The sequence below is a fragment of the Dendrobates tinctorius genome, unplaced genomic scaffold (assembly GCF_039654945.1).
Source record: "Dendrobates tinctorius isolate UK_male_01 unplaced genomic scaffold, ASM3965494v1 ptg000202l, whole genome shotgun sequence".
Lineage (NCBI taxonomy): Eukaryota > Metazoa > Chordata > Amphibia > Anura > Dendrobatidae > Dendrobates > Dendrobates tinctorius.
In genome coordinates, this window is record NW_027361869.1 from 7,196,061 (window position 1) to 7,212,484 (window position 16,424).

The following is a 16,424-nucleotide window of genomic DNA, read 5'->3' on the forward strand; positions in this document are numbered from 1 at the left end:
AAAGTATATAGTGCAAACTATAAAATTGTTGCAGGTTAAAACGGGCTAAAAAACGAAGTGAGAATAGATAAAAAAAAATGTTTTTAAAAATGAACATATATTGGGTATCACAAGACTGATCTGTGAAAATATAATTACCATATTTTTCGTATTATAAGATGCACCAGACCATAAGACTCGCCTCAAATTTTCAGAAGGAAAATAGGAATAATGTGCCAAATGGGGATCTGTCTTAGTCTACAGTCCGAATTCAGTTTACTGGGGTGGGTTGGGGGATCAGCAGCTTTGGTGGAGCGGGATCACAGGGGGTGTACAGTGGTCCGGCGATATGACTTCCATCCCTGGATGGTGCGGCAGGTGCGGTGGCCTCCGGGAAATCTCATCCCAAGCTGGTGCGGCAGGTTTGGCGGTGGTGCTCGAGGCTTTGGCGGCATCTTGGGGAAAGCTCGGAGGCCCCGCATATCCATTGCTGTGATGGCGTGGCCTCCGAGAAATCCCATCCTAGGCTGGCGCGGCAGGTTCGGCGTTGGTTCTCTGTGGTGCGGTGGGCTCTGCCGGCATCTTGTGAAAGCCCGGAGGCCCCGCATTTCCATTGCTGCGATGCGGTGGCCTCTAGGAAAATGGCTAAAATTGAGATATCAGCAACCAGATCTCATCCCGAGATCTCAATCTGAGCATGCGCCGCCACTGGCGGCCATTTTCCCGGAGGCCACCGCATCGCAGCAATGGATACACGGGGATTCCAGGCTTTCGCAAAATGCCGGTGGAGCCCCCCGCACCACATAGCACCACCGCTGAACCTGATACACAAGCCAGCAGCAGCCTGGGAAGAGAATGTGATCAGCCTCGGACCGCCACAGAAACGCCCGACTCCTGCTGCCGCCACAGTATTTGTAAGTATAAAATAGATATGACAGGCTCAAACCCCAACTTAGGTGCTCTGGGAAAAAACAAGACTAAAGTATAGGAGTAACCCCGGCACACTAATAACATGAAAGTAAAGTCTTCTCAACGACAGTCTTTAATTGTTGTGATTTTATTGATTGTGAAAAAAAGGGTGGTGTTACAATCCAAAAAAGGGTTGTGTTACAATCCAACGTTTCAGCTCTACTTCTCGAGCTTTCATCAGGGATATGACTAGATCCTTGGTTTTGAGGTGTGTATACACACCTTATACAAGTGGTATAGGTTTGCCTTTGTAATCCAGCTGCTGGAACGGTACCTATAGTAACCACGATGTGTAGGGTCAGCACGTGACTCCCGTCCTTGTGTCCTAAATCTAGTCAGGTGTGGAGGAGGCCGGCCTCCTCCACACCTGACTAGATTTAGGACACAAGGACGGGAGTCACGTGCTGACCCTACACATCGTGGTTACTATAGGTACCGTTCCAGCAGCTGGATTACAAAGGCAAACCTATACCACTTATACACACACCTCAAAACCAAGGATCTAGTCATATCCCTGATGAAAGCTCGAGAAGTAGAGCTGAAACGTTGGATTGTAACACCACCCTTTTTTGGATTGTAACACCACCCTTTTTTTCACAATCAATAAAATCACAACAATTAAAGACTGTCGTTGAGAAGACTTTACTTTCATGTTATTAGTGTGCCGGGGTTACTCCTATACTACAGTATTTGTAAGGACTGCATAAAGAAAGATGATCAAAGGGCAAACTAGTCATGTATAAAACACAATTTTATTAATACAAGATTAAAATCATATTACCAATTACTGGTACAGATAGAGCAGTGTAAAGTGTGAATCGCTCAAAACACTCAAAGACTCTTAGGTCCGGGGTAACAGGCACCACAGGTGAAACAAATGGGCATAGTGGGTACTACAATACATTTTATAACATATAATTATTAAGACTTCAGCACGCATTATATTACTAAGTGTTACTATACACACCACGCTAATTAGTATGTCCCATATATGGCTATATTTGAGGAGAGCACACAGTTTAGGCACCGTTTTTTTAAAAAGTCTATATACTCAATGTCCCTGATATTAATAAAAAAAAAAAGCAAGCTAAGTCACAGAAAACCAGAGAGTTTGGTAACTATGCAGATTGCAGATCCCTGATCCTAAACACACAACTAGCAGCAGCCGTGGAGCGTACCTACGATGAATCTAGACGCCTCGTCACAGCCGGAGGACTAAATCACCCTAAAGCAAGAAAAGGGGAAAACTAACTGCCCCAGAGCAGACCCCAAAGGAAAGACAGCCCCCACACATGTATTGACGGTGAAACAAGATGAAAGCACAAACACAGGCAGGAAAATAGGCTGAGCAAACGATGGGGCCTAAACTAACTAGAAAGGAAAGGAAAGACACTGTCTGCAAACTGCAAAAAACCCTACAAAAATAATGTCCAACACTTCTGATAGCAAAATTAACCCTGAAGTCACTAGACTTCTCCCACTATATCAGCACTCTGAAATATTCTGAGACAGAGCAAAAAGAGGCCAATCTAATAAGGGACAAAAAGCAAATTGGCAAATACAGGTAAATAAGAGTGGAAATTCAGCACAGCCCCAGCCGGGGCTGGCTGACCACACAAAGAACTGAATAGACCAACAAAATCAAGTGTGAACATTAGCAGAAAAACTTAGCTTTAAATGACTGGAACAGAGCTGAAAAACAAGACCTGACAAGCCAGAAGGAATCACCAGCACCAGAATAGGGAGTCGGCTGTCTTAAATCCAGTCTGAGATTCCTGAGGTCCAATCGTCATCCTCAATATCAGGTGGCAAATCTCTACTGATTAAATCAGCCTCACTACCTCCTGTTACCACCAGAGGGAGCCTGGCAGGAGAACTCACAACTGGTGGATCAGAAAATGAACTCACAACACATGGCATAGTGCCTATACCCTGTGTCATGCACTCACACATGGTTAATTAGCCTAGTAGTAGTACCCTGTGAGTCCCTCATACCTATGACTATTAAGGAATTCATAGCATATTGCGTGGTCATTACCTAATGGCGTCGGCGGTACAGGGTGCCGTGGTCCCAGGGCCAGCGCGTCCGCCCCGACGTGCGTTTCAACTCCTTTCTCAAGGGGCTTGACATTCAAACTGTGTCTCTCCATTATATATCCCACGGCTGTAGCGTGCATAGCCGCCCGGCCGGAAGTGACGCTCACCACCCGGAAATGACGCACTCTGTTGCTCGGATACCGGCGACGTCACGTGGTGGGCTGAGCCTGGTCGGGTCTAGTCCACTAATTGACGTCGAGAGCCAGCGGGCATGGCGGCAACCGAGCCGCATGCGCGTACAGGATGAGAGCGCGGAGACACACATCTCCATACATACTGTGAAAAGACAGTGCACATCTTATTAAAAGAACCGTTCATAACGGGACCTGGAATGGACTTAGCCACACAATGTAATAACACTGAACTAGTAAATATGATATCAAAGTAACTAGTCACCTATCGAAACAGGATAATTAATAATATAGATAAAACCTGATCACCATACCAAACAGCATAAGACAAGGTATATTAATATTGGCAAAAAGTATAGATATTACAAAATTTCACCACAAAATATATATACACATTTTAATATCACATATATACATATATATATCTATCATATCCTGAAAAGTTCAAAAGAAGGTGTACCGGGATTTTTCGCTCACGCTGTATTTCTTCATCAAAGCTGGTGTACAGCCTACAGGGACTCTACGTCACCTGTCGCCAGCATCATATCATCCTCCAATTGCAGGCCATCTACCCGCCTTAGCAACTCCAGTGTCTTTCAAAAAAGATGGCAACCCCTCTACCAATGGCTGTAACTTGGAGTCTATCCATCGATTAACATGTTCAAGGTAGTTCCCACTGCCCGAAATAATCGGGCGACCAGGGGGCGTTTGCGCGTCTTTATGGATTTTAGGTAATAAGTAGAAGATCGGGTTGGTCGGCTCCTGTGCAACCAATGCCATAGCCAGCTCTTTTGTTATTGCACCCACCTCGCACGCCCGATTAATAATGCAGACTAATTTAGTAGAGAAAGCAGACAAGGGGTTAAATGTCAATTTTTTGTAACAGATGCTGTTGTTGAGTTGTCGAAAGGCCTCCTTCTCATAGTGTCTTAGGCCAAACTACATTTCCCCCCTTGTCTGCGGGTTTGTAAACAACATCAGATAGATTTTGTAAGACGCGCTGACGACCCCGCTCCTCCATAGATAGATTATCTTTAGAAATATATCGTGGAATTTCCAAGAATCCTTTGGCTACAATCTGCACAAAGAGATCCACATTAGGGCAGGATGATAGCAGGGGAAATTTCTTAGTATTTGTAAGTATATTCCGACTATCAGACGTACCCCCATTTTCCCAAAAAAATTTTTGGGAAAAAAGTGTCTTATAGTTAAAAAAAATACCTATACAGTGAACCACTAAAAAAAATAAAATATATCTGAAAGCCAGAATTTATATTTTTCAGTAATCATATCTCCCTCTGAAAAAAACAAAAAAAAATTCATTGCAACACGATCAAAATGTCCTAAATGATAATGATAAATATGTACCGTATATACTCGGGTATAAGCCGACCCATGTATAAGCCAACCCCCTAATTTTGCCACAAAAAACTGGGAAAACGTATTGACTCGCGTATAAGCCTAGGGTAGAAAATGCAGCAGCTGCTGGTAAATTTCAAAAATAAAAAGATACCAATAAAAGTAAAATTAATAGAGACATCAGTAGGTTACATGTTTTTTGAATATCCATATTGAATCAGGAGCTCCATATAATGCTCCATACAGTTCATGATGGGCCCAATAAGATGTTCCATACAAAATACGCCCCATATAATGCTGCACAAAGGTTAATAATGGCCCCATAAGATGCTTCATAGAATATGCCCCATATAATGCTGCTCCATAAAGGTTATGGCCCCATAAGATGCTCCATAGATTATGCCCCCATATGCTGCCCCCATAAGATGCTCCATAGATTATGCCCCCATATGCTGCTCCATAGATTATGCCCCATATGCTGCTGCTGCTAATTAAAAAAAAATACATACTCACCTCTGTTGCTGGGGGACAGGTGCCAGGGCCCTGAGCAGGCTGGGACAGGTGCTGGTATTGCTTCTGGCTGAGGACCCTGGCACTGGCGATATTCACCTGTCCCCGGTCCATCGCTGCGCCCGCTCTGTCTCTTCCGGGTCCCTCTGTCAGTGACTGTACAGGCAGAGGGCGCGGCACACACTAACTACGTCACCGCGCCCTCTGACCTAACATCACAGCCAGAGGATGCGGAGGACAGATTAGCGCACAGTGATGGACCGGGGACTGGTGAATATTGAATATACTTACCCCCTCCAGGTGCGGTCTCTGCAGCCCCGTTCTCCCACGGTCTCCCTTCCTCCCTTCAGCAGTCACGTGGTACCGCTCATTAAATGCATGAATATGCGCATATTCATGTCTTTAATGAGCGGTACCACGTGACCGCTGAAGGAGCCTGAGACCGGGAGAAGCAGGGGGCTGCAGAGACACGCCGGGGGGTAAGTATGATCTGGCACCCCCGCTTTTCCTTCGCCGCAAACCCGGTTTATGACTTGCGTATAAGCCGAGTGGGGGACTTTCAGCCCCCCAAAAAATGGGCTGAAAATCTCAGCTTATACGCGAGCATATACGGTAACTACAGCTTGTCACGCAAAGAAAAATGAAACACTTACGGGTCTCAGAAAATGGTTCAGCAGAATGAGCCTGTGAGTCCTGCTTTCCCTGGCCACACGGGTTGACTGTATACAGGTAGAGCTGTCAATCATTCTGCGTGGGTGGGGAAAGCAGGACTCCACAGGCTTTTATTTCCAGGCAGTATTTGCATAATACCGAATAAAATAGTAAACCTGATCGTAGGCTGCATCAGGAGAAGTCTGGCTCCCTTTTATTGTGTTTATACCTACAGTGTAGAGTATATCCAGAAGGTGGCTGGTTGTCGGACTGTACCCGTAGAGCTGGGATCCAGATACACTGACGCAGAATGGTCGCAGAGTCTGATGACTGTCAATGAATTCATCACTAATTATATTCTGGATCAGGTAGGTAACGGAGCATATAAGTGTGATCCAACATACACTGACGGGCTACTGGCCCTGATCCATCACCAGAAGGACATGTAGGGCTGCTGGAAAAGCTCTGGTTACAGCCATGACTTCTCTAGGGCTTTGTTATTGATGGTCTATTCTGAGGATAGATACATGAAATGGAAAAGGAGGGGTGCACTACTGTCATATCTCAATCTCCAGTGGCGTGCAATACCTAGCCTGTGAGCAGAGAAGCAAAAAAAAAATGGAGACAAAGACTAGGCTAATGATGGTATGCACATCCCAATAGACAATAAAAAAAACCCTTTATTTCATATTGGATACAATAAGCTAAAAACATTTAAAATACAAACAAAGAACCAATGACCCAGACACCCCCAAAAAACAGGTAATATGAACCTAAGATGTGGCCCATATTGGACTATTCATAGCCACCCATAAGCAGGTACATATCATGCAATTCTATATAGCAAGACAGCCATGTACATTGCAGGCAAAGATAAGGCAGAAAGACAGACTTGATATCAAGCATATAATGTAAGAAAAATTGTAAATCCTAACTGCCCTAAAGCATGTGGAACTAACCACAGAATGAAATTGCCTAGTGTAAAAGACGCCCAAGAATGGTTATACCATGGCTGAAATTGCAAAGTTGCAGTGGATGCATAATGAGCAAATTAGAACCACCTGACACAGGTCAGAGCAGCAAGAGTCCCAAAGGGGTTAAAGAAAGGGGGTGGTAGGCAGGCCCCACGCGTATAAAAGAGTAGGTTTAAATACCTGTACCAGTGATCAGAGAGGCGGAGCGATGCACAGCAAAGACACTGGAACTCGTGGACACACCAGCGTTACAGCTGTATCGCTGGAAGTAATAATCAGACATCCTAACAGCAGCACATGCGCACTGTATGACACTGGTCAGAAAGTTTATCATGGTGGCCATAGTAACGGCCGCACGTGCGCGTATCATGCCACAGACTGCAAACAAGGCTGCCTGCAAAACACAAAAATATGGACAGACGCAGAAGTTTATTTGTAGTGGTCTAGGTAACGGCCATGAGAAAAAAAAAAAGTTTATATAAATGTAGGAGGCCGGAATGACGGCCATGCTGTCACCGTCGCAATAGCGCATGCGCGCTACGTATTAATGGCCCAAAGCTAGTATCAGCCATGCTTACACTGGTCAGAGATTTTACTGTGGCAGTAATAATGGCGGCCGTGCGTGCACACAATGCCACAGGCGGCAATCCATGACCCAAAGGTAGTGACAGCCGTGCATAGACTGGTCAGAGCGTTTGCTGTAGCGGTCATAGCAACGGCCGCACAAAAAGGCAAGCGGCAAGCAGGGCTGCCCCCAGAGCAAAAATCCAGAAATGCTCAGAAATCTGTGCAGCTATATCATCAAGATGGTAATCAGTCATCATGCACATTATGCATAGATAACCCAGGAGTTTGTTGGAAGGAGGCATAATAGCCATGCATGCATACAAAGTGCCACCAGGGGCAGTCAAGCCACCTTCAACAGAAATCTGCAGCTGTGTGCAGAGTCTAACAGCGGCCACATTCACATGATTTGGAATTGGTTCGGTTCCTGGTGAATTTCTTGGCCGGATTAATCCTAGCATTTTATGGACTTTCAACCCTGGACAGATAGATGTGTGTGTGTGTGTGTATATATATTTAGTTAAATTATCCGATTCATTAGTTTAACAATTTTCTTGAATACTAATCTTTCACCGGCTGTTCACTTCCAGGTTATTCACCCATCGTCTGATTTTTTTTTTTTATGTTTATGCACCTTGATATATCTTTGCTTGTAATATAACAGGATTATAGGGGTATTAGGAATGGTTGGTTACCTATGCATTACAGGGATATCTTAGTAGGACTTGTTGCCCCCCTTTTGAGATTGTGGGTTTATTTATTATTTTTTCTTTTGGATTTATTCATCTTACTATATTTCTTTTGGTATTTGCTCACATCATGCAAAATGTAAAAATAAAAGGGTCTTGCATTGTTCATATCTATTCCCTTGCTTACTGCTGGTACCAGCGCGTGCACAAACGCTGCCCTTTCATATATTATCCATTAAGCACTTCATAAGTGGTGATCATTATGCATATTAGTGAGTATGGGTGAACAAATGCACTTTGTCATGATTTTATATCCAGATTTTTTTTTTTTTTTTGAGGCGGATATAAAATACATGTGTGACATTCATATGTTGGGGGCAGCCTTATTGTCTGCACATGCCACTTTATGTTCATTTTGTGCTGTGACTTTGGTCACCGCCAAGCAATTTTTGGTTATGACCATATAATTGTGTTTCATTTTATGCGGCTTCATATGTGCATGTGTGGTCGAGAATGTGGCCGCTGTTAGACTCTCTGCACACAGCTGCAGATTTCTGTTGAAGGTGGCTTAACTGCCCCTGGTGGCGCTTTGTATGCATGCATGGCTATTATGCCTCCTTCAACAAACTCCTGGGTTATCTATGCATAATGTGCATTATGACTAGTGTTGAGCGATACCACCCGGTATTGAAAAATATCGGATTGGATTGGATCGGCCGATATCAAAAAAGTATCGGGTATCGCCGATACGGATCCCAGAAGTCCCATTCAAGTCAATGGAACAGAAATATCGGAATTAAAAAAAACCTTTCTTTCCTTGTAGGTTAATTCTACATGAAGAAAAACAACTAATAATAATGTAGAATGTATTGTGGGAGGTGTAGGAGACATTAAAGGCATAGAGGTTTAGCCCAATCAAATGGAATAGCAGGAATTATTTTTTTTTTCAAGATGTTCGGAGTTACAAAGATATTGACTATGTTAACCTCTTTTATATTTTGTCAGATATGTATGTTTCACTACTTCCATGCTCTTCACCTTCTTTTTTACTTCTCCCACACTTTCTCCTTCATGATCCTCAGTAGCAGCATCTTTTTCATCAACTTCTTCTTCACCTTATTCATCTTCTTCTTCTTCACCTTCTTCCTATTATTCATTTTTTGTACATTATTCATCTTCTTATTCAGCGATTATTCTTCTTCATATTCTACTTCTTCGTCTTCTTCCTATTCTTCTTCATCATATTCTTATTTGTGTCAGGCATTCCTGTAGTTGTTATCTATAAAAGTTTGAAGATTACACCTTCCGTTCTGCCTGTCACAAAAGATTTACAACAGGATTTGTCCGCGTTCAGTTTGGCCTGCAGCAGCAGGCATTTTCCAGGGGCACCACGAGGAGGAATGGACTCACCCCCATACACTGCTTAGTCTTCTTCTGCTTATAATTTAGATAATATTTTTTGCTCTGATTTTTAGTCTTATGCTTAATGTTCTTCTGCTTTTGGTTCTTCTGCTTCTTCGTCTTCTGACTCTTGTTGTTCTGCATCTTGGTGGTTGTCTTCATGTTCTTTGTCCTCTTGGTCATCTTCTTCAGGGTCATCTTTTTGTTCGTCTTCGGTGTGGTCTTCAGGGTCGTCGTCTTCAGGGTCATTGTCAGGGATATCCAGAGTGAGAACCAAAAACCATTTCCACAAGCTTGAACTTGGAAATGTAGCAGAAGGTACAAGAAGGCTGAGTAACTGCCAAGAACCAGCTGACGGTACTGGAACCCGGATGGGTAGCAGAAGGAACAAGAGCCAATGGAACTAGCGAGGACCAGCTGACGGTGCTGGAACCCGGAGGGGCAGCAGAAGGAACAAGAGCCAATGGCACAACCGTGGACCAGCTGACAGTGCTGGAACACGGTTACTAAGCAGGAGGTACCTGTGCTACAAAGCGCTACCAAGGACCAGCTGACATAGCTGGAACTCGGATACCGAGAAGGAGGCACCTAGGCCAAAGGCACTGCCGAGAACCAGCTGACGGTGCTGGAACCCGGATGGGTAGCAGAAGCTGCAAGAGCAAATTAAACTAGCGAGGACCAGGTGACGGTGGTGGAACCCGGAGGGGCAGCAGAATGAACAAGAGCCAATGGCACAACCGTGGACCAGCTGACGGTGCTGGAACACGGTTACTAAACTGGAGGTACCTGTGCTACAAAGCGCTACCAAGGACCAGCTGACATAGCTGGAACTCGGATACCGAGAAGGAGGCACCTAGGCCAAAGGCACTGCCGAGAACCAGCTGACGGTGCTGGAACCCGGATGGGTAGCAGAAGCTGCAAGAGCAAATTAAACTAGCGAGGACCAGGTGACGGTGGTGGAACCCGGAGGGGCAGCAGAATGAACAAGAGCCAATGGCACAACCGTGGACCAGCTGACGGTGCTGGAACACGGTTACTAAGCTGGAGGTACCTGTGCTACAAAGCACTACCAAGGACCAGCTGACGTTGCTAGAACTCTGATACGGAGAAGGAGGCACCTAGGCCAATGGCACTGCCGAGAACCAGATGATGGTGCTGGAACCTGGATGGGTAGCACAAGGTACCCATAATAAACAAAGTTGCAAGGCCGCGAGCAGGCCACAGTTACCGAAACACACAGTCCAACAGGGGGTGCTTGTCCTATTGGCACTACGGAACCAGCCTTTATTACCAGAACCCGCACAGCCCACATAGGAAGCACCTAAACGGCAGGCATCATAGACTCAGCTAACCCGACCGCAACACGACAGGACAACGTATTGGTGGCTCAAGTGACGTTGACACTACCCGGAAACAGCAGGCATGCTGGAACAAGGCTGGGCAGAAGGGAGTACCCGTGCCAAAGACACTGCCGAGAACCAGCTGACGGTGCTGGAACCCGGATGGGTAGCAGAAGCTACAAGAGTCAATAAAACTAGCGAGAACCAGCTGACGGTGCTGGAACCCAGAGTGGCAGCTGAAGGAACAAGAGCCAATGGCACAACCGTGGACCAGCTGACGGTGCTGGAACATGGTTAATAAGCAGGAGGTACCTGTGCTACAAAGCACTACCAAGGACCAGCTGACGTTGCTGGAACTCGGATACCGAGAAGGAGGCACCTAGGCCAAAGGCACTGCCGAGAACCAGCTAACGGTGCCGGAACACGGATGGGTAGCACAAGGTACCCAGAATAAACAAAGTTGCAAGGCCGCGAGCAGGCCGCAGTTACCGAAACCCACAGTCCAACAGGAGGTGCTTGTCCCATTGGCACTACGGAACTAGCCTTTATTACCAGAACCCGCAGCCCACATAGGAAGCACCTAAACGGCAGGCACCATATACTCGGCAAACCCCACCGCAACACGACAGGACTATGTATTGGTGGCAAAGTGACGTTGACACTACCCGGAAACAGCAGGCATGCTGGAACCAGGCTGGGCAGGAGGGAGTACCCATGCCAAAGACACTTCTGAGCAGCATCAGGCGATGTTGGAGCCCAGGGTCAATCATGCAGCAGGCTGAGGCCTAGTTGGAGCGAGTAGTAAATAAGATGTAGTGTGATTTTGGAGGCAGCAGGAGACTTTGTCGTCCACACAGCAGGGGAGCAGCTGGCGTTACCGAACCCCACTAACACTGGAGCATGTGTTTTTCTCTGTGCAGACGGCACTTCCGAGGAACAACTGGCTGTGTTTAAGCCCAGGATCAATCATGGAGCAGGCTGAGGCCTACTTGAAGCAAGTTTTATATCGGTTGTACACTACTACTGATTGTAACCGTGCTCCACTACTAGTAATGGGAATGTGGACAGAGCAGGAGACATTGCCGGACACACATCAGGGATCAACTGACGTGACTGAGCCCCAGTAACACAGGAACAAGTGTGGATTGTGCAGACGCCACTTCAGAGCAGCAACTGGCAGGGTTGGAGGCCAGAGGTAATACTAGAGACAGTGGAGCCAGAGGCATAAGTGGAGCACGGTTAAAAATCAGTAGTAGTGTGACTGTGTAAGCAGCAGGAGACTTTGCCATCCACACAGCAGGGGAGCAGCTGGCGTTACTGAACTCCACTGACACAGGAGCTAGTGTTTCACTCTGTGCGGACGGCACTTCCAAGCAACAACTGGCTGTGTTGAAGCCCAGGATCAATCATGGAGCAGGCTGAGGCCTACTTGAAGCATGTAGAAAATAAGATGTAGTGTGATTTTGGAGGCAGCAGGAGACTTTGTCGTCCACACAGCAAGGGAGCAGCTGGCGTTACTGAACCCCATTAACACTGGAGCATGTGTTTTTCTCTGTGTAGACGGCACTTCCGAGCAACAACTGGCTGTGTTGAAGCCCAGGATCAATCAAGGAGCAGGCTGAGGCCAACTTGGAGCAAGTAGAAAATAAGATGTAGTGTGATTTTGGAGGCAGCAGGAGACTTTGTCGTCCACACAGCAAGGGAGCAGCTGGCGTTACTGAACCCTACTAACACAGGAGCTAGTGTGTTTTTCTCTGTGAAGACGGCACTTCTGAACACCAACTGGCGTTGTTGGAGCCCGGGATCAAGCATGGAGCAGGCAGAGGCCTGATGGTTTTTGAATGTGGAGGCAGCAGGAGACATTGCCATTACTAGTAATGGGAGTGTGGACAGAGCAGGAGACATTGCCGGACACACATCAGGGGATCAACTGACGTGACTGAGCCCCAGTAACACAGGAACAAGTGTGGATTGTGCAGACGCCACTTCAGAGCAGCAACCGGCGGGGTTGGAGGCCAGGGGAAATACTAGAGACAGTGGAGCCAGAGGCCTAAGTGGAGCACGGTTAAAAATCAGTAGTAGTTCAATTGTGGAGGGAGCAGGAGACTTTGCCGTCCACACAGCAGGGGAGCAGATGGCGTTATTGAACCCCACTAACACAGGAGCTAGTGTTTTTCTCTGTGCAGACGGCACTTCTGAGCGACAACTGGCTGTGTTAAAGCCCAGGGATTACAGTTCAGGTGGTAGAAACATGAACACAACAGGAGACCTGGATACTCTTGCCAACCAATTATTTATTCTGGTAGAGGACTGGCAAATTCTAGCGAGATCCAGGCCTTGTTCATTTTCAGAAAGGTAAGCCGGTCAACGTTATCGGAGGATAGTCGCTTGCGACGGTCTGTTAGTACACCACCTGCGGCACTGAAGACGCGTTCCGATAATACACTGGCAGCAGGGCAAGCCAGCACTTCCAATGCCTCCTGGCTAAGCTCTGGCCATGTATCCATCTTTGAGACCCAAAACTTGAAGGGGGAAGAGCCATCTGGGAGTACACTGACAGGGCAAGACATGTAGTCTGTCGCCATCTGACGAAACGTTGCCTCCTGCTGATTGGAGCCGTCTGTGATGGTGTAAACATTTGTAGACATTTGTGGCGGACACACAAAACTTTGCCACATTTGGGCCATTGTGGTCTTGCCTTGTGCTGAGACGCTGCCTCTGCTCCCTCTTTGTGCAGAGCTTCCTCCACTGCCTCGATGCACAGAGCTGCTTTGTAAAGCACTAGCAGCACTGCTGTCGGTTGGAATGGAGAACATGATGGACTGCACCAGTGTGTCTTGGTACTCCCGCAGTTTACGCTCCCCTTTCAACGGTGGTATGAGGCTTTGTAAGTTGCCCCGGTAGCGAGGATCTAGGAGGGTGTACACCCAATAATCAGTCGTGTTGAGAATGTGGGCGATGCGGCGGTCGTTTCTCAGGCACTGCAGCATGAAATCAACCATGTGCTGCAGACTCCCAACTGCCAAAGAAATGCTGTCCCCTTCTTGCGTTGTCATCTCTGCCTGCTCTGCATCACCCCACCCTCGCTGTACATACTGACTAGAGCATTGTGTACCTCCCTCCTCTGGAGAGATGTCTTCCTCCTCCATTGACTCGTCCTCATCCTCCTCACAAAGTGTCCCCTGCCTAGGCCTTTGTGAGGAACCACGTAGCGCAGACTGTCCAGAAGCAGATGGCATTTGTGACTCCTCATCCTCCACCTCTTCTAAAACCTCCTCCCTTAGTGCTTGCAGTGTTTTTTGAAGCAGGCAGAAAAGGGGGACAGTCATGCTGACTAGTGCATCATCTGCACTCGCCATCCGCGTGGAATCATCGAAGGCACGCAAAACGTGGCAGATGTCCTTCATAGAGGCCCACTCAGTGGTGCTGAAGTGTGACCGGCGCACAGTGTGACTTGTTTGCGCCTGATGCAGCTGGTACTCCATGACTGCTGCCTGCTGCTCACACAACAGTTCCAACATATGTAACGTTGAATTCCACCTGGTGGGTAGGTCACATATGATGCGATGTTCCAGAAGGCGTAATCAGTGCTGCAGAGCAGCAAGGCGCGATCTTGCCGTGCTGGAACGCCGCAAGTGTTCTATGCGGACCTTGTGCAGCAGTGCATCAAGATCCGGATAGTCCTTCGGAAAGCTCTGCACGACCAGTTCAGCACATGTGCCAGACATGGGATGTGAGTGAGGTTGCCTAGGCCCAGAGCTGCCACCAGATTTCGGCCATTGTCACACACTACCAAGCCCGGCTGGAGACTCGCTGGCACAAACCACACGTCGCTCTCCTGCTTGATGGCATTCCAGAGCTCCCGCTCTGTGTGGCTTCTATTCCCCAAAGAAATTAGTTTGAGTATGGCCTGTTGACGTTTGGCCACGGCTGTGCTCATATCGGTCTTAACAGGCTCCTGCAGCGCTGTTTCTGAGGAACTTGAGTAGGAGAAGGAGTCAGTGTACAGACTGGATTCCTGCAATCCATGGAGTTGGCAGAACACGTACAGCGCCACTCTCCAGATCTGTACCCGGCTCCACAACATTGACCCAATGGGCAGTGAGGGAAAGGTATCGTCCCTGTCCATGGTTACTGGTCCACGCATCGGTGGTCAGGTGGACCTTGCTACTGACGGCGTTTAGTAGCGCATGTTTTAGTTTTCCCTCCACATGTTTTTGCAGGGCAGGGACGGCTTGCCTGCTGAAATAAAAGCGGCTGGGCACGGTGTATTGTGGGACTGCCAATGCCATGAAGTTCCGGAATGTGTCAGTCTCCACCAGCCTGAATGAGAGCATTTCAAGGGCCAGTAGTTTGGCAATGCCAGCATTCAGAGCCTGTGCTCGGGGATGGTTTGCCGAGTATGGCCGCCTTTTATCCCATGCCTGTGCTACCGATGGCTGTAGAGTGGCCTGGGAGTGTGAGGATGACTGGGAACGTGTTGCTGTGGGTGGAATGTCACTGGGTCTCCGGACAACAGTGCCAGAGGTTCTTCCTTGGCGATCCTGTGAGGAAGCCGAACCAGCTGTGTGTGAGCTGGAGGAAGAGGCCTCAACATGAGCTGAAGAGGTGGTAGGTGGTGCTGTACGTTGGCCTACGTCTTCAGTGTGTCTGTGTAACTCCACCTCGTGCTTGGTCCGCACATGTTTCCACATATTTGTGGTATTGAGGTTGCTGACATTTTTCCCTCTTGACTTTCTGATGACACAGCTTGCATTTGACAAAGCAAATGTCATCTGACACTGTCAAAAAAGGACCACACACTGCAAGTCTTGGGAGCGCCCGTTTTGGCTTTTGAAAGAGGAATGCTCCTTTCAGGTGCCAAAGTGGAGGCTACAGGCAAACAAGTCTGCCCCCTCCCTCTCCCTCCCGTTTTGGCCGTTCGGGGAATCTCTTCCTCAGAGCTGCTCCCACCACCTTCCTGTTCCTCACGCCATGATGGGTCAAGGACCTCATCATCTACACTCCCCTCTTCAAACACCTGCTTCTCCTGGGTTGTCTCGCCAGCACCCTACGCACCAGAAAGTGGCACCTGAGTCTCGTCATCATCTGATGCGTACTGAGGTGTGCTAACCATAGGCACTGGCCCACCCACCTCTTCAGATTCAGAGGGACAAAGAAGCTGCGCATCACTGCATACTCCCTCTTCTTCACATTCTTGAATGCTGCTTGGCTGGCCCCCTCTTTCCAAGCCAACAGATTCAGAGAACAGAAGTAGAGACTGTGATGGCTCCTGTCCAGGGCTCTCTGACTGCCTGGGCACTTTTGCAGGTGGTGAAGAGACATATGGTTGCTGTTCAGTGCTCTGGCCCTGAGAGGACATGGAAGTCATTGAAGTCGATGTGTTAGCTGCCATTCATCCGACAATGGCTTCAATTTGTTCCTCCCGCAGCAGTGGGGTACGGCGAGATCCTGCAAAGCTGCGCATAAAGTACTGTTGCCTGCTAAAACTGGGGATGCTGACTCACTGGTGTCCGCAGCAGGCACAGAATCCCCACGTCCTCTCCCTGCAGAATCCCCACGTCCTCTCCCTGCAGAATCCCCACGTCCTCTCCCTGCTGAAACTCCACACCCACGTGCCTTACTCCCTGCCTTCTTCATCTTGGTAGACTGACAAAGATAGGCAGAAAAGTACAAAGGGGGGCCTTAGTGTGCTTATTCCTGAACAGCTGGTAACAGGTATAAGAAACACTAATTTTATGAAGTGTGTGTGTGGAGCTA

The 16,424-nt window shown here is 47.6% G+C and overlaps 1 protein-coding gene across 1 annotated transcript in view; it reads left to right on the forward strand.

The window, feature by feature from the left end:
* LOC141057129 (lysine-specific demethylase 8-like) overlaps window positions 1-16,424 on the forward strand; it is a 51,978-nt gene that overhangs the window by 23,297 nt on the left and 12,257 nt on the right. The window contains exon 4 of the mRNA XM_073553675.1: window positions 5,932-6,064. Within this exon, the coding sequence (XP_073409776.1) occupies window positions 5,932-6,064 (133 nt within the window). The remainder of the gene's footprint in view (window positions 1-5,931; window positions 6,065-16,424) is intronic.